The sequence below is a fragment of the Myotis daubentonii genome, chromosome 10, assembly GCF_963259705.1.
Source record: "Myotis daubentonii chromosome 10, mMyoDau2.1, whole genome shotgun sequence".
NCBI lineage: Eukaryota > Metazoa > Chordata > Mammalia > Chiroptera > Vespertilionidae > Myotis > Myotis daubentonii.
In genome coordinates this window covers 24,427,002-24,445,446 of record NC_081849.1, presented here as the reverse complement: position 1 = coordinate 24,445,446, position 18,445 = coordinate 24,427,002, and the positions used below count along the sequence as shown (strand labels likewise).

The window sequence follows — 18,445 nt, the reverse complement described above, 5'->3', positions numbered from 1 at the left end:
TTCTAAATCCTCAACTCTTTTCTTCCATTTGTAATTATCAAAATGTGGCAACTCCCTGGACAAACATGGTTGTATTGAAAGGGGATGTCTGCTCCTCCAACTCTCCCCCGTTACTGACACATGAATTAATTTTATTTCAGGTCTTTATGTAGATAAATTTCACCAACATCATAGAATTGGAATGTCACCTTGACAGCATTTGGTTAACTCTCTCCACTTTTATAGCTGAGGAAGTTGAAGCCCCGAGAGATTTTCCATTCCTATTTCAGATTTAACCATCACTTCTTCCTCCCATCAGTCTTCTCTTGTTTCCCATACAGGATCAAGAATGGGGCTGGCACACAGTGTGTGCTAAGGAAACAGTGTTTGTGTTGAATTGAACCCCTACAGAACGTGGACCATTCAGAGGCACTGAGTTTGGCGTCTGGGTGATTAATTACTTTGGGTTGGCCCATTTAGCAGTGAACAGCAATGGACCGAAGAAGACTTACCAAGTGTGTGGTCTTGTTTGCCCAACTAAGTTATAAATACCATCTTATAGGAACTTATTTTGTAGCTGATAGCACTTCGAACAGTTCTAGCCACACAGTAAACCTTCATTAAAAAGGCTTCAATTGACTGACTGTCCTCAGATAGAAAACCAGATCTTGGTCTGGGTTTCATGCAGCAACTGGAGTAGCTTTGCCAAAAGAAAAGCACCAGACTGTCCCAGATAGACACGGCTGGGCCGAGGAAGCATTTTTCACGCAGCTCCATGCCTTAAATTGTCCTTGAAGAAAAGTATCTGGAATCCAGTGCTACCTTTTAGATACCAAAGATTTATTTTTAAAGTGGTACAATAAAAATTGTAATATATTATTAGGTAACTTAAGGAACTAGGACACATCAAAAGGGCACAAACTTTAAGATGTTAAGTGGGGATGAATGTATTTTGGTCTGACCACAATGTATCATCTGCTCTCCTTAAGACTATTTTTTAAAAATATATGTATTTTTCTTGATTTCAGAGAAGAAGGGAAAAGGAGAGAGAAAGAGAGAAGCATCAATAAGAAAGAATCATTGTTTGGCAGCTTCCTGCAAACCACACGCTGGGGATCCAGCCTGAAACCCAGGTATGTGGCCTGATCTGGAATCAAACCGTGACTTCCTGGTTCATGGATCCGGCTCAGCTATTGAGCCACATTGGCCTGAGGTGGAAGCAAGCCATCCTGAATGGGATTGCTCCTGGATTTGGGTTTATTTGTACCATGCTATAGTCAGTTGACCCACCAACAACATAGCTTGACTATTTTTACTTTTCTTATTTTGGCCCTTATTCTACTACCCTCATTTTTAAAGGAGAGAGGTCTAGTTGAAGTAGTTGTAGGTTCCTACTTAATTTGAACTAGATAACCCCCCAAATGGAACTGTCTCCAAGAAGGGAACCATCTACTTATTTTGGTTATTAACCCAATCTTACCGCTGAGCATCTTTTACTATGTTCAGGAAGTAATGGGTTTAGTAGGAATCAGTCAAGGAATAAAAAATACTTTATTACTAAAGATTGCAACTACTAAGAAAAAAGTAAAAAACAAACAAACAAAAAATACAAAGATTGCAACTTCTGTCCCTTGCCCTCTTTCCCACAAAGGCGGGTGGTATCTGTGTACGTGAAAGAGCAGAGTATGAGAATGTTTACTATTGATTATTATTTTTACTACCCCACTTCTAGGAAGAGAAACTTAGATATGGTTAGGAACATAAGGGAGCCCATAATCCAAGCTTGAGCATTAAAAATTGGAAATTTATTTGTGAAGTTCCACTAACTAGATTCCTTCTTATGCAATCATTGGCTAATCATTGGTGCAGGCAGAACCATTTCCATGGGGAGAGGCAAGTAGGCCTTCAAAATTGAAGTAGGTCATCTTCAAGGGTATGCTGAGGGTCCAGCCACCTAAAAGAAGTTCCTTAACCAGTCTACTAGAGCACTTCCTTTAGTGATCTAAAACTCCTATTTTAGAAGAAATTAACTCATCAGATGTCTCCAAGAGGTCCCACCTGCTTAACTCTTCAATCTGAGATTCTGTTTCTTCTCCCCCACCCCCTCCACCCCATCCCCACCTCCCTCTGGGACACAGGCTGGATAATGAATCCTATTCTTTACTATCCATAGTTTTTTCAGTTAGTGATCACCTCAATTGGGCTCTTCTAAGTCAGGCTCCCAACTTTGTTAAGGAGATTGAAAACATGCAGAGACCAGGCCTCTGAGCACCTGGATGTTCTGCCTCTTTTTCAGCTCCTCATATGAAAAATCAAAGGCTCCAGGAACTAATGCAGTTAAACCTGAGAAAGGAAATGCGGATGGTGATGAGGTAAGGAAGAGAATTTGCAAATGTTCATTTGTAATCTTTCTTTGGAGTAGCTTAGAATATTTTATAAGCTGTGTCTTACAAACTTCCTGTTGAAAAGCAAAAAAAAAAAAAAAGGGTCAAGAGTCATATAGCAAGGTTAATTGATCCAATTTTATGCAAGGTAAACAGAGACATAGAAAAGAGAAGAGATAGGACACAACAGCAATAAATCAGGGCGCAAAACCAGGGATCTTAGGGCGTGAGTGTTAAACCCCGATTTACCTAGAATTCATGGCCACTTCCTTTTTTTAAAATATATACACTGAGTGGCCCGATTATTATGACCACCTGACGTTTGTAGGCAAATTAGCTATAATTTCACATTGAAGTTGCTAGAGGGCCAGCCCATTATAAATAGGGAAGCAGGTTGTTTACCACGACAGTAGAAGTGATTTTCTTTTTCTGAAGATATGGGTAAACAACACGATTTAACAGCCTTTGAACTTTGTGTGTGTGGGGGGGGGGGGGAGGAGATACACACACACACACACACACACAGTGGCCAGATTATTGTGATCACCTGACCTTTGTAGGCAAATTAGCTGCATCATATGGGATATGGAAGCCAAAGGCCTATTCGAACACCTTTGCTGTCTGCAGTTACCAGGATAAAACGTCTCCAATTTGCACAGGAACTCAAGGATTGGGCAGTCGAGCATTGGAAAAAAGTCATGTGGCCCGATGAATCACATTTCTAGTTGCATCATGCAGATGGCAGAGTGAGAATTTGGGGAAACAGCATGAAAGCATGCAACCCACATGCATGAGTACAACCCTTCAAGCTGGTGGGGGGCAGTGTTATGGTTTGGGGCATGTTTTCCTGGCATGATTTGGGCCCTTTAATTCGTGTGGAACAACGTCTGAATAGCACAACATACCTAAGTATCATTGCTGATCAGGTTCATCCTATCATGTTGATGGCGTATCCCAATGGAGATGGCTTCTTCCAACAAGACAATGCACCATGCCACGGTGCTCATATTGTGCAGGAGTGGTTTCAAGAACATGAGGGAGACTTTACCTTGCTTAGGTGGCCCCCACAATCACCAGATCTCAATCCAATTGAGCATTTGTGGGACGAAGTTAAAAGAGCCATCAGGCAGCTGGTTCCATAACCATCAAATCTCACAGAACTGGACAGTGCTATTCATCAGGCATGGTGTCAAATTCCTTGCATCGCCTTTCAACATCTCGTGGAGTCAATGCCAAGAATTGCCGCAGTATTGAAGGCAAAAGGTGGCCCAACGAAGTACTAATGGGGTGGTCATAATAATCTGGCCACTCAGTGTGTGTGTGTGTGTGTGTGTGTGTATGTGTGTGTATGTATGTATATCTATGTATCTATATATCTATATATATAGAGAGAGATATATCTCCCATGTTCAGAGGCTGTTAAATCGCATTGTTTACCCATATCTTCAGGGAAAAAAAATCACTTCTACTGTTGTGGTAAACAACCTGCTTCCCTATTTATACTGGTCTGGCCCTCTAGCAACTTCAGTGCAAAATTATAGCTAATTTGCCAACAAAAGTCAGGTGGTCATAATAATCTGGCCACTCAGTGTGTGTGTGTGTTTGTGTGTATAGATATACATATATATATATATATATATATATATTTATTTATTTATTTATTTCAGGGAAGAAAGGAGAGGGAGAGGTAGAAACATCACTGATGAGAGGGAATCATTGACTGGCTGTCCTCTACATGCCCTATACTGGGGATCGAGTCTGCAACCCAGGCATGTGCTCTGACCAGAAATTGAACCGTGACCTCCTGGTTCATAGGTTGGTGCTCAACCATGCTGGCTGGGCACATGGCCACCTCTTGCAGCAAAAGTTTGGTTGCATAACCAGGTTTATTCTATTTAAGTGATTTTTTTCAGGCCAACTTTTATTTTATTGGCCAGAGATACTGTTATTCAACATAAAACTAAAACATATTCCAATTTGGACACTCTCGTGGGTTTTGTGAACTACTGGAGACTAATTTGGAACAGAGATGCACTATCTCAGAAAAATTCAGGAGTGAAAACATATTTTTTAAAATGTATTTATTTGAGAGAAAGAGAGAGAGGAAGGGAGAGAGAGAGAGAGAGAGAGAGAGAGAGAAAGAGAGAGAGAGAGAGAGAGAGAGAGACTTCAATTTGTTGTCCCAGTCATTAATTCATTCATTGGTTGATTGTTCTATATACCCTGACTGGGGATTGAACCCACAACTTTGGTGTATCCAGACAATGCTCTAACCAACTGAGATACCCAGCCAGGGCTAAACCATCTTGCCCAGAGACCTTCCCCACTATAATTCATTTCCCCCCCATTTATTTATTTAGAGAGAGAGAGAGTGGAAGGGAGGGAGAGAGGGAGGAGGAGAGAGAGAGAAACATCGATGTGAAAGAGACATTGATTGGTTGCCTGCAACCCAGGTATGTGCCCTTGACTGGGAATCAAACCCATGACCCTTCAGTGCGTGGGTTGATGCTCTAAACACTGAGCAACATCAGCCAGGACTATAACTCATGTTTTTAAAAAAACCTTTACATCTTCCCCCGAAAACAAGCCTTTACATCTTCCCCCGAAATACATTTTTCTGAGACTTCTATATGATTCTAAGTATGTAGCTTATACAGCATATCTGTGAAGCAGGTTTTTCACAATATGCTTTTGTTTCGAACAAAGGGACTTCAGTTTTCCAAATGGTAATAAAATTAAATTATTGCATCTTTGTATTTGTCCCATGTTTCACCCCACCCTCCCAAAGCGATGTGTGGAGTGACTCTGCGAGACCTCCTCCCTGTCCTTCCCAACTCCCTGCAATTGCCAGCTCCTGACATTTTCTTTCTGGAGCATAATAATGGCCTGTCCTCATCCCACATCGGCCCCATTCTTACTACTTTCCTCTTCTCTGTTCACCTGATTGCTTTATTCGCCCTTTCAAGTGCGTGTTCCCTTTCTTCTGTACCCCATCTTACCACATCACCTTCTTGGGGACGTGGCAAACTTTAGGGCCCAAATACAGGATTATGTTCCCTCCCTCTTGTTCTGATTTCTGATTTTGCTAAGCCCGAAGGAGGGAACTCAGCTTTTTTCGCTTTGGATTCTCATCCCATTGATTTACTCATCCTTAGGTAACTTAGGGCTAAGCTTGAGGCTGGGCCACCACCAGGCAGGACACTCAATCTGCCCATCACCAGCCCTACCACCAGCCGAAAAATACTAAGTGGTAGACAGAAGTCTTACCGAACATTCAGTTATTTTTGGTAACATTTTGGGAAGAATTACGTGCCACAGAAACATTCAGAAATGCAAAATGTTGTTTCTCCCTTCCTCTGTGAGCTGTCGGCTCCCGGCTCAGTTGGCAGCAATCCCCAGGGCTCCTTTCATTCACAACCTTTAAGCCGGGGGTTCTCAACCTGTGGGTCGAGACCCCTTTGGGGGTCGAAAGACCCTTTCACAGGGGTCGCCTAAGACCATCGGAAAACACATATTGTTTTTGTGATTAATCACTATGTTTTAATTATGATCAATTTGTAACAATGAAAATGGAGCCTGCATATCAGATATTTACATGACGATTCATCACAGTAGCAAAATTACAGTTATGAAGTAGCAACGAAAATAATTTTATGGTTGGGGGTCACCACACCATGAGGAACTGTATTAAAGGGTCCTGGCATCAGGAAGGTTGAGAACCCCTGCCTTAAGCTATCGCCCTTTTGTGACTTCCTTTTCTCCTTATAGAGGTGGAAAGCAAGTGACATGTTGATTTTCACCTGATTTCACTGCCAAAGAAACGAAAAGGCAGAAGAAGGAGGTGTAATCCCGTGGAGTGTCTGGTCCCCGCCTGCCCTTTAATGCTGCCTTTGTCTGCTTCACCTCCTAACAGCTTGACCTGCCCTTTCATAAAGCCAGTCCCCATGTCCATGGACAAGCTTCCCGGTCAGGCTGTCTCAGAACGCAGCTCTCCACGCTGTGGCTCTCATTCCAGAAACCCGGGGTGCAAACCACGAAGCACAGTGTTCCCTTCCGTTCGTTTGAAGCAGCCGCCACATTTTAGTGAGAGTCAGGAATGAGATATTGTTTAGGATCCTGCCGCTAGAAACCACTAATTTCGATTACTGTCTCTAGGTTTCTTATGCAGCCGGGCAATCAAAATTTGTTCCAGAGAACCTTCGGTATTACACAGTCCATCCAAAATTGGTAGGTGGAAAAGCTTTCCCCTGTGCCTACCCACTCTTCCCCCCCCCCCCCCCACCCCGAGATCCCTAAGAGCAAGTCCCAGCAGTGGGGTTCAAGCTGGAGACAGAATATCCATAGGCCTTTAAGTGCTGCCACCTCTGACTGCACAGGCTGCAGGGTCAGGGAGGCAGAGCTGCCCTGGGACACTGGCTAGAGGCAGTGCAGAGAAAGGCCATGGCGAGGGAGGGGGAAGGTACTGGGAAGAAGGTGGTCCCTGTAGCTGAAATAGTCTTTTTAAGTTATTAATAATCAGAAGGTGTTTCTTTCTTTCCCTCTCCCTTCCTCCCTGTCCCCCTGTTGACAGAAAAGCAAATTTAGTGGAACTGCCTCTGCCCCCACCCACATCTTAAGTGACATGCTGTCTTTTGTGACTGCTTTTCCTTTTAAAACGCTGTGCTTATTATGCATGGTAATGCGGTTGTGCCTGTGGGAAAACGTTCGTGAGTGAGAATGTTGGTGTCGCCCCCACCCTCCAAACTCCTTGACGAGGAGATTTGGTCCCTGGCAGTTTCTAGCCTCTGCCTCTCAGAGAGCTAGAGAAGACCAGAGAGATCTCACGGAGAAGCCTCTCTGCCCCATTGTATTGAACAGATTCTGTTACACCCTTTCAGAAGAATTAAGTCGTCTTTCTTGATTGTGGAAAGCTTTCCATGTCATTTCCCCAGCCCCTCAGGCAATGTGTGGGGAATACTCTGAGGGCAGAAAGGGCCAGTGAGCGCCAGACGTTTTCTGATAAACTTATTTCAGAGCAGATTTGTCCAGCCCCTGTCCAGCCTCTGTCCCTACCCTACAGAGGCAGAAGATTAGCCAATGGATTTATTAACCTTCTCTTGATCTAATCCCTTTGTCTCTCTGGAAACCTTTCTGTCCGTCTGCTCAGAGCCGGTACTATGAGCCTTTGAAGCCCACCACACTGCAGAAATGTGTGACTCGAAACAGGAAAATGTTAAGCTTCATGCTCAAAGTCGCAGAGTATGATCAAGATAAGACCATACTTATAATGACCAACAACCCACTTCCCTCAATAGAGCAGCAAGGAAAGGACACCGAACCACATTACTTTTCCAAGGAGGTACTGCTCAAGGTAATGGCACCTGCAGAAGTTTCCTGGCACCCTAAGTAAGGGCCTTGAAGAAGGAAGCTAAGGTCACATGGTATTCAGGAGCCAACCTCTTCCCTCTAATTCTTTGCCATGTGCTTCACCAAACAGAATCTGTAGCGCCTGGAAATACTGAGAGAAAGAGCTGGACACGTTTGGGTCATGAAACTTCATTGCACAGAGAAAGGAGAGTCTTAATTTGAGATTGTTTCTCCTTAGCCAAAGATACTTAGTTTGTCGTTAAGAAAGTGTAAATTAGCCATTGGCTTTCAAGCTGAATACAAAATAGCAAAGGATAAACTGAAAAATGAAGACTAAGGAACAGGAATGAATACCTGAATGGGAAAGGAGTAAAGGGTTATACGTTTTACCTGTTGCTTGTGGGTGTCAGGAGAAGGGAAGAGGGACAGAGCAGGGAATTCACTATCACAGTATCCAGACATTTGGGACTCTCTTATATACTAAAAAAGTTCAAATCCAATCTGGTAACCAACCAGTGAACATACACTAATCTAAGAACTAAAATATAAAGATGATTACTGGTGTAGGGCAGTTTCTATCTTGAAGGAACTTGGAGTCTCACAGGAGAGACAGATCAGTAAATGAGTCATTATAATATACCAAGATATATGAATCATAAGAGAATATACAAGCTACAGAACTCACAGTCGTTCTGTTGAGAGGAAAGGAGTAATCAGAGAGGCTTTACAGAAGAGATGACCCCTGACAAAGACAGGAGAATATTCCAATCAGAGGGAAGGGCAAAGCCATGGAGGCGCGAGCAAGCGAGGCACATTTAGGGAGTTGTAAGAGAGTAAATGGCAGAAGATAAAAGGATATAATCAAATATCCCTTTTTTTTTTTTTTTGAGGTTGGGAGAAAGAGACAAAAATCAGAAAAATTAGTTATGATGTTACTACAATCATCAAGGTAAGAGATGCTGAGGAATTGAACTAAATCAATAGCAGAAGAAGTGAAGAAAATCAGTTTAAGGAATCAGGATCTAACAAAGATCTTGATAGCCCTGCCTAGGTAGCTCAGTTGGTTAGAGTGTCCCAATATACCAAGGTTGTGGGTTCGGTCCCATGTCAGGGCACATACAAGAAGCAACCAATGAATGCATAAATAAGTGGAACAACAAATCAATGTCTTTCTTTCTCTAAAGTCAATTAATAAAAACAAATCTTGATAGTCTTGAGAGAGGGCCTAATAGAACAAGAAGAAATTAAATGAAATAAATGAAAGTACAAACAAAAGAATATAGTTAAATTTGAAGCTGGGGGTGGAATTTCCCAAGACAAATTCTTATAATAGAGTGTAGTGAATGTGGAATTAGTATTTCCTTAGTTGCTACATGAATGGCAGTGAGAGATTTCTTTTCAAATAGAAGATAAAATACTAGTATCCAAAGTTATATGCTGACAAAGGAGTTAATTAACTAATATCTTGCCTATGGTGTCTCTTGCTCTTTTTAAAATTATTTATTTATTTATTTATTTTTAAATTACCAGGAATCAAACCCACCACCTTTGTTGTGGCCCCACCCCATAACAAAGAAACAGAATTTCCGGAGGATGAGGCCCAGAAATCAGGAATTTAAAAAGATTCCCAGGTGATTCTAATGTGCAGCCAAGGTTGAGAACCACTGCCCTAAGAGGTCTTATTTTGTGTAACTAGACTTGGTCCTCTACTCCTAGCTAGGACCAGAAAAGCACACCAGACGCAGGAAATTAAAATACATAATAGTGACCTGTGGTGGTCACTACCAAAAAAAAAAAAATCAACCAAAAATGAAACCAACCAACTTACCAACAACCCAAATCCCTCAGTTATTCAGATTCTTGTTTACAGGCATCTGAACTAGAAAAGGAAAATATTGAGGCAGTGGGAATGGAAGCTGAAAGGACATAGAGAAGCCATAAAGAAGATAGTCTAGCCCAGCCAGCATGGCTCAGTGATTGAGTGTTGACCTATGAACCAGGAGATCACAGTTCGATTATATTCCCAGTCAGGGCACATGCCCGAGTTGTGGGCTCAATCCTCAGTGGGGAACATGCAGGAGGCAACCAGTCAATGATACTCTGTCATCATTGATGTTTCTCTCTCTCTCTCTCTCTCACCCTCTCCCTTCCTCTCTAAAATCAATTTAAAAAAATTAAAGCCCTAGCCAGTTTGGCTCAGTGGATAGAGTGCCGGCCTGCGGACTGAAGGGTCCCGGGTTTGATTCTAGTCAAGGGCGTGTGCCTGGGTTGCAGGCTTGATCCCCATTAGGGGTTGTGCAGGAGGCAGCCAATCAATGATGCTCTTTCATCATTGATGTTTCTATTTCTCTTTCCCTCTCCCTTCCTCTCTGAAATCAATAAAAATACATTTTAAACAATTAAAAAATAAAGAAGATAGTATAGAGTCAATAAGAATAGAAAAGGGGCAGGTTGAAATCATAGGGGAATATAAATGAACTAGAGGCCTGGTGCACAAAATTTGTGCATGGGTAGGGTCCCTAGGCCTGGTCAGAGATCAGGGCTGATTGGGGCCTTCCAGCTGCTGGCTGGGGCCTTCCTTCCCTGGCTGCCAGCTGGGGCCTTCCTTCATTCTGTTCCGCCCCCTGGTGGTCAGCACATGTCATAGTGAGTGATCAAACTCCCGGTCATCCGGTTGAACTCCCAAGGGGACAATTTGCATATTAGGCTTATAATATATATATATATATATATATATATATATATATATATATATATATATATATATATATATATAGAGAGAGAGAGAGAGAGAGAGAGAGAGAGAGAGAGAGAGAGAGAGAAGCTATAGATAGAGAAAAGGTATAAAGGTATAAGGGTAAGGAGTGAACAGAGAGGAGGAAGCAGGCAGGAAGAAATAGGAAAGACATTAATAATATGATGTAGAATCAAGATACATAAACTCAATGCAGTGGTGTTACTTAACTAGTGCTATCTTGGATTCAAAATAACTTCTTAATTCCTGTTTTTCTGCTATGAGATCTAACTCTGTTCAGGTTCTGCTCTTTTTGTGGCCAAATTGTTAGCTATGTCTTACTTCCTAGGCACATGTACTCTTACAATAAAACTCCTATTAGGCGAGGTAACTTGGATGGATGGATGCCTGTTCCTCAAAAGATGGTATTTGAGAACTAGAGGCCCAGTGCATGAAATTTGTGCACGGACGTGGTCCCTAGACCTGGCCGGCAATCAAAGCATGAGTGTCTGGTGTGGAAGGGCAGGACCCAGCTGACCTCTGGGCCCTGGGCAGCATCTCGGCCCCTGGGTGCTCCCCTCTGCCTGAGTCATCAGGCCCCTGCCCGGCCCTCTCAGTGCCTGGGAGCTAGGCGGCAGCCCCGCCACCTGCTGCGGCTGATTGCTATCTGTGAGGTGATCAGTGGGGCGATCAGGCCCCTGCCCAGCTCCCTCAGTGCCTGGAAGCCAGGTGGTGGCCCAGCCCCCGCCCCACCACCGTTGTTCACTGTCTGCAGGTCGACTGGCAGGGTGATCAGGCCCCGCTCACACCCACCTTGGCCTGGCGCTGCCTGATCACCTGCTCCACCATCCTGCCGCAGTCCTGCTCTCATCAGGGCCCATCAGGGCCGGTAGCACCTCCACTGCCGCCTGCTGTCAGCGCCACATTGCCAACACCCGCTATGTTCCTCGCTGCCCCCTGATGGTCAGCGCATATCATAGCAAGCAATTGAACTCCCCATAGAACTCCTGGTCAAGAGGACAATTTGTGTATTAGCCTTTTATTATATAGGACTAGAGGCCCGGTGCACAAAAATTTGTGCACTCGGGGGGGAGGGGGAGGTCCCTCAGCCCGGCCTGTGCCCTCTCGCAGTTTGGGACCCCTCGGGAGATAACGACCTGCTGGCTTAGGCCTGCTCCCGGGTGGCAGAAGGCAGGCCCAATCCCTAGGTGCAGCCCCTGGTCGGGCTCAGAGCAGGGCCAATTGGGGAATTGGGGCGCCGCCCCCTGTCGTGCACAGAGCAGGGCGGATCGGGAGGTTGCGATGCCACCCTCAGTCACGCTCAGGGTAGGGCCGATTTGGGATTTGGGGCACCGCCCCCTGTCACACTCAAGGCAGGGTCAATGGGGAGGTTGTGGTGCCACCCCCTGTCACACACAGAGCAGGGCCGATCAGGGGGTTGGGGAGCTCCCCCCTGTCACTCACAGAGTAGGGCCAATAGGGGAGTTGGCGCACCGCCCCCTGTCACACACAGAGCAGGGCCGATCAGGGGGTTGGGGCGCCGCCACTGTCACACTCAGGGCAGGGCCGATGGGGAGGTTATGGCTCTACCCCATCACATACAGAGCAGGGCCCGTGGGGTGGGGGGGTTGGGGATCCGCACCCTGTCACACACAGAGCCGCAGGGTGACAAGGGGGTTGGGGAACTCCCCCCTATCAGGCACAGAGCAGGGCAGATCAGGGGGTTGGGGCGCCTTCCCCTGTCACAAACAGAGCAGGGCCGATAGGGAGGTTGTGACCCCGCCCCCTGTCACACACAGAGCTGCAGGGCGATCAGGGGGTTTGGGCACTCCCCCCTGTCACGCTGATCCCGGTGCCCGGAGGCCTCTCAGCTCCGCTGATCCCGGTGCTGGGAGGCATATTACCCTTTGACTGTATAGAATAGAGGCCTGGTGCATGGGTGGGGGCTGGCTGGTTTGCCCTGAAGGGTGTCCTGGATCAGGGTGGGGGTCCCCACTGGGGTGCCTGGCCAGCCTGGATGAGGGGATGATGGCTGTTTGCAGCTGGTCATACACCCTTCAGGGTAGGGGTCCCCACTGGGGTGCCTGGCCAGTCTGGGTGAGGGGCTGAGGGCTGTTTTCAGGCTGGGACTGAAGCTCCCAACTGATCCTTTTTTTCTTTTATATATATACTAGAGGCCCGGTGCACAAAAATTTGTGCACTCGGGGAGGGAGGGGGGGGTCCCTCAGCCCGGCCTGTGCCCTCTCCCAGTCTGGGACCCCTCAGGAGATAACGACCTGCTGGCTTAGACCTGCTGCCGGGTGGCAGAGGGCAGGCCCAATCCCTAGGTGCAGCCCCTGGTTGGGCTCAGAGCAGGGCCATTTGGGGAGTTGGGGCACCGCCCCATGTCATGCACAGAGCAGGGAGGATCAGGAGGTTGCGATGCCACCCTCAGTCACTCTCAGGGTAGGGCCGATTGGGGGGTTGGGGCACCGCCCCCTGTCACACTCAAGGCAGGGTCGATGGGGAGGTTGCGGCGCAACCCCCTGTCACGCACAGAGCAGGGCCAATCAGGGGGTTGGGGCGCTGGCCCCTGTCACTCACAGAGCAGAGCCCATCAGAGGGGTTGGGGCGCCGCCACTCTCACACTCAGGGCAGGGCCGAAGGGGAGGTTATGGCTCTACCCCGTCACACACAGAGCAGGACCCGTTGGGGGGTTGGGGGGGGGAGGGGGTTGGGGCACCACACCCTGTCACACACAGAGCAGGGCCGATCAGGGGGTTGGGGCACTGCACCCTGTCACACACAGAGCCGCAGAGCGATCAGGGGGTTGGGGAGCTCCCCCCTATCAGGCACAGAGCAGGTCTGATCAGGGGGTTGGGGCGCCTTCCCCTGTCCCGAACAGAGCAGGGCGGATAGGGAGGTTGTGGCCCCGCCCCCTGTCGCACACAGAGCCACAGGGCGATCAGGGGGTTCAGGGGGTTTGGGCACTGCCCCCTGTCACACTGATGCCGGTGCCGGGAGGCCTCGCGGCTCCGCTGATCCCCGTGCACTGGGTGTGTGTGGGGGGGGAGTGTCCCTCAGCCCAGCCTGCCCCCTCTCACATACTGGGAGCCCTCAGGCGTTGACCCCCATCACCCTCCAATCGCAGGATCGGCCCCTTGCCCAGGCCTGATGCCTCTGGCCTAGGCGTTCGGCCCGGGCAGCGGGGACCCGCAGCTGCAGCGGCCCCACGATCGTGGGCTTCGCTTTAGGCCCAGGCAAGGGACCCCTAGCTCCTGGGATTGCCAGCTTCGACCGTGCCCAGCTCCCATCACTGGCTCCACCCCTACTTCCTGCTATCACTGGCCAGGGCGGAAAAGGCACCTGATTCTCCGATCATGGCTGGGGGGCAGGGCAAAGGCGGCCCTCTTAGCTTCCCCCTGGGTTTCTGATCACTGTCAGTGGCAGGGGGCTTCTTCCTGCTTTCCCTTTGGCCTCCCTGCATTGTGCCTACATATGCAAATTAACCGCCATCTTGTTGGCAGTTAACTGCCATCTCAGTTGGCAGTTAATTTGCATATAGCCCTGATTAGCCAATGAAAAGGGTAGCTCGTACGCCAATTACCATTTTTCTCTTTTATTAGTGTTGATATATTTTTTTAATTCTGGGCCAGCCTTAGCTCTGAGGCTTGGCTCCAGCTCTGAGGCCTCAGCTGCTGAAAGCAGGTATCTGGTTTGTTTAGGTTCTATAATCGAAACTCTGTATCAATTCCAGCTCTGAGATCCCAGCCAGCTGAAAGCTGGTTTCTGGGGTTTTGTTTAGCTTCTATATTTGTTACAGTGTTTCTTAAACTGCAAGCTCAGAGGCCGGCAAGGCAGGCGGGGAACGTTGCAGTCCCCCGTCACTGAAGCAAGCAAGCCTCATGCTCAGTTTAAGCTGCCTGGCTGCTGGCCATCATCTTGGCTGGCAGTTAATTTGCATATCTCCCTGATTAGCCAATGGGAAGGGTAGCGGTCGTACTCCAATTAACATGTTTCTCTTTTATTAGATAGGATGAGTACAGAATTAAAAGGCCATGTTCAGCAGCAAGTATTTTTTTTTTTTAAAAAAGAGGTTTTAAAATTCTGAAAGAAAAAGCTCAATATATATCAATTAAGTAGTTTGGTCATTCATTCATTTTTTCATTCATTCAACAAATATTTGTTGAACACCTACTATGTGCCAAGTACTGTTATGGGTAATAAGGATATATCAGTGACTAAAGTAAAGTTCACCCAAATGAAGTTTAATTCTAGTGAGGTAGACACACAGATCATAAGCAATCATACAGTTAATGTAAACATGTGATAAATGCCAAGACAAAGCAGGATAAAGGAATTGAGCAGGATGGGTATGAGTGGTGATTTTAGATAGTGTAGTTTAGATAGTAATTTGAATAGTAGGCTCTTAGAAGAGTTGATGACATCTTACACTTTATTGGGGTGATGGGACGTGTCCTGCAATTGTGACATCTCATATTGTTTTCATTTCAGATTGCTGCACATTGGGAAGAATATTAATTGTAACTTTCTCAAATGAGTGTTAATGAGATAAATCAGGAGAGTAGGAACCCCAAGCCATGTCATATAAAGAAAATTTCAAAATATTGGCAATGTTGAGCCTGGATGAGACAGAGAGATAGCTTAGGAGAAACTTGATGGATTTTTTCAAATTCTTTAAGAACTTTGTGGAAGGGACACTGCATTTGTTCTATTAGGACTATAAGTTAGAAGTTACAGCTATCAGCTAATCAAAGATGAAATAGGTTGGGTTTTTAAAAAATATATTTTTATTGATTTCAGAGAGAAAGGAAGAGGGGGAGAGAGGTAGAAACATCAATGATTAGAAAGAATCATTGATCGGCTGCCTCCTGCATGCCCCTACTGGGGATCAAGCCCACAATCCAGGCATGTGCCCTGACCAGGAATCAAACCATGACCTCCTGATTCATAGGTTGATGTTCAACCATTGAGCCATAACTAGCAGGCTAGGTTGGTGTTTTAGGTATAGGAAGATTGACCACTTGATAGAGAGAGTGTGTAGGTGAAATGAGTGTCAGATAAATGGTTAGACCAGATGACTTTTACTATCCTTTCTGAAAGTCTTTGACTCTGTGACCTTTAAGAATGAGGACATTATTACATCACAAAACATTGCATTTGGTGGCCTCTTCACTTCAGAGAATAGAATGTGAATGAGGTAGCAATTTCTGAGAAAGGAAGGTAGAGTCTTATGAATTTTTTCCCCAACTTATTATCAAATGTTTGATTTACTAAGCAATTCACTAATTGAATCCTTCTCAAAACCGGGTAAATTCTCCCACTGCTCTCTTCAAAGGGTCAGGGGGCAAGTTCAATCAAGTACTAAGGAAACTGGCAAAGCGTTGGACAAGTCATCTGGCAAGGAAATAAACATGCGTTAGCCCACTCAGAACTGCTTCTTCTTTTTTTGGTTTCTGAGTGCCTGCTTCCTTCTCTGACAGGTTTGGTCAGATTGTGTTGGGGGACTGGAACTTAGTCCCAGAACTTTAAGTCCCAAGGTCCTTGGTTGACTCCCTTACTCTCTCTTCTTTCCTCTGCTGCAGGAAATTTATCAGTACAAACCCACTGAGACCTACGTACCCCCGTTGCCTCAGAAAAAAAGGTTATTACCTAAGCTGAAGCCAGTCTTCCCTGTGACGCTGTTGAAGGATGCAAAATCCAAACAAGAACAACTGTTTAGGTGAAGTCCTGGCTGCTGCTGTTCTCTTTTTCTTTCCCATCACTTCCTTATTCATGTTACCATGTCTTTTCAATACAATTTAATACTTTTTGCTTGTTAGGGTATAAAAGGTACAACTGTATGTTAATAACATGCAATCCCCAGTATCTTTTACACCCTAAGAGAAACTCCTTCAGAGCTAAGGTTTTTCACTAAGAAGGATTTTCAAGAGTGAAGAAAAAAATAGCCAAAGGTCTATGATTTGAGGAAACAGGAAAAAAATCCGCTCCCACCCCCCTCAGTGCATGATAAGGGCTATAGCATAGGAACACTGTGCTATGAGATTTTATTTGAAACTAGTTCTATGAGCAACCTATATCCCGTTTGGAGAGGAGAGAGGAGATTCTGAGCTTCCTTAGAAGGTTTACAGGCTAGGTTCTAGAAGCCTCCCTTTCATGAACAGTAGTCCTACTCTGTACCAAGGAACACCTGTCGTCGCCTTCTCTCCTCCCCTGGAATCTGTGAGCGTAGTGACTGGTTCCACTAACACCCAACCCTGGGATTAACTAAATGAGCTTTCTTTGTTAAGGTTTTCCACCAAGAATGATTTCAAGAGTGAAGGGAAGTATTCAACCGTCTGCAGTTTGAGGGAGCAGAAAAATATGTTTCCTCAGCTCACCTTTGCTCAAGTCGATGGAAGAGATAAGAAGAAAGATGGTAAGCACCTCTCTTTCAAAGCAGTGGCCTATAGGACTAAGATGTGGGCAGGAGGGGCAACCTATGAAGATGAGATTTAAGGGCAAATCGCCATCTCTCATGGAGGTTCCGGAGACTATTTTTCGTTGTAGCACAGAAGCTAAGAACTGATAGAGGCTCAAGGGGTGCTAGGTTTTGAATTCTGCTTAAATCTTCAAATTTCAAGATGCCATAGCACAGTGCTTCCCAAACTGCCTCATCTACCGCTTTAAAAGTTCTGGTATATAAGTTATTTGCCCTATTATTTATTTAATGATTTTTTTCTTGTCCTAATTAATACCATATCATTAACATGGGTTTGATATACTAATTACATAGGTTTTTTCCCCTGACATTTAATCAAATTCATAATAATTAAAATTTTAAATGTTTATGTATCACCTAAAACTACCCAGCAGTATACATATCACACGTGAGAAAAACTGTTCTAGAAGGGCCAAAGGATAAGTCAGTCTGTCAGTCTCAGAGGTCCAGGAGTGTCTTCCCGAATGAGGCAGGACATTGGAGGGTGGGGGGGGTGGGGGGGGAGGAGAGGGGAGTGGGGAGAGGGGTTAGGGGGAAAAGAGGGGAGGTTGAGATAAGGTTGCATGGAATGAAGGAAGGTATAATGAGAATGCTCCTTACAAATGATCATTCATTTAAGAACGTTTATGGGGCCGTTATGAAGGGCCTGGGTTATATGAAGGGCTTGGGTTTTCTCCACTAGGCAGCTGGGACCCATTGAAGAATTTCAGAGCACTCAATAGACAGTTGAGACTCAAAACCAACACACTTCGGGAAAAGGCTAAGAGGTATAAGAATATACAAGTGACTGTACCTTATAAGAATTACATGAATATCAGTGTGGTTGTGGATGGAATCATTTGAGAGGGGCGAGGCTACACGGGGAAGACCCTAACGGGCAGTGCTTTAAACTGGGTTTTGAGGAAGGTAAGGAATCCAGAGCTATAAGCAAGGTCGGGAACGGTAGTCCGTGCTCTTACTAAGAGTAAAGACCACTTGACTCTCCCTCCCAGTGGGTCGATGTCATGCCTCATGTTCAGTGTCCCTCTGGACCCTCGGGAGAGCCACACTCACAAGGTACCCTGTGTTTTGTTGCAGTCTCCAAGAAGTCGGAAAGGGCCATGCCGACCGGGAAGAAGGATTGGGAGCCGCTAACCCTTGCATCGCTCCTGGACATGAAGCCCACCAAAACCGCGCCCGGGCAAAGTGACTTCCGCAACGGGAGGGTCAAGCAGTGGTTTCTAAACAAGACCTTGGTCATTACGTAAAAATAAACCATTCGGGCCGATAGGCCAGAGAAGACGCTGTCCAGGGCATGTCAACCCAATAAAACCACATGCTGCCCACTGCAGGCATGGGCTGCCTCGTCGCTAAAAGGTGGGCCGGGGGTTCCGACCCGTCCCTGCAGCAGCGATCACCACGCGGCCCGGACCCGGCGCCTGGCCCCGCCCCCGCCGGCTGGGGGAAGACAAGAGGGCGTGGCCACGGCCCCAGGGGACCCGAGCGGTCGCGACAGCCGGGGAGGGCGGGCCTTCTCCCCGA

The 18,445-nt window shown here is 46.2% G+C and overlaps 1 protein-coding gene across 1 annotated transcript; it reads left to right on the top strand.

Annotated features, from left to right (window-relative positions):
- The first annotated feature begins 471 nt into the window (after positions 1-471).
- On the top strand, positions 472-18,171 carry TSGA13 (testis specific 13). The gene is made up of 9 exons (XM_059656058.1): positions 472-494; positions 1,008-1,112; positions 2,276-2,351; positions 6,519-6,590; positions 7,510-7,713; positions 13,283-13,285; positions 16,029-16,165; positions 16,734-16,861; positions 18,002-18,171. Exons 1-9 carry the CDS (start codon positions 472-474, stop codon positions 18,169-18,171), a joined length of 918 nt encoding a protein of 305 aa, XP_059512041.1.
- Positions 18,172-18,445: the final 274 nt, after the last annotated feature.

Bases quoted from the DNA above. Each gene is read 5' to 3' on its own strand.
- TSGA13 (XM_059656058.1), top strand. From the start codon at position 472: ATGGACCGAAGAAGACTTACCAA. The intron at 2,352-6,518 runs GTAAGGAAGAGA...TACTGTCTCTAG, and splicing joins GAAATGCGGATGGTGATGAG to GTTTCTTATGCAGCCGGGCA. The intron at 16,166-16,733 runs GTGAAGTCCTGG...TTCTTTGTTAAG, and splicing joins AAACAAGAACAACTGTTTAG to GTTTTCCACCAAGAATGATT.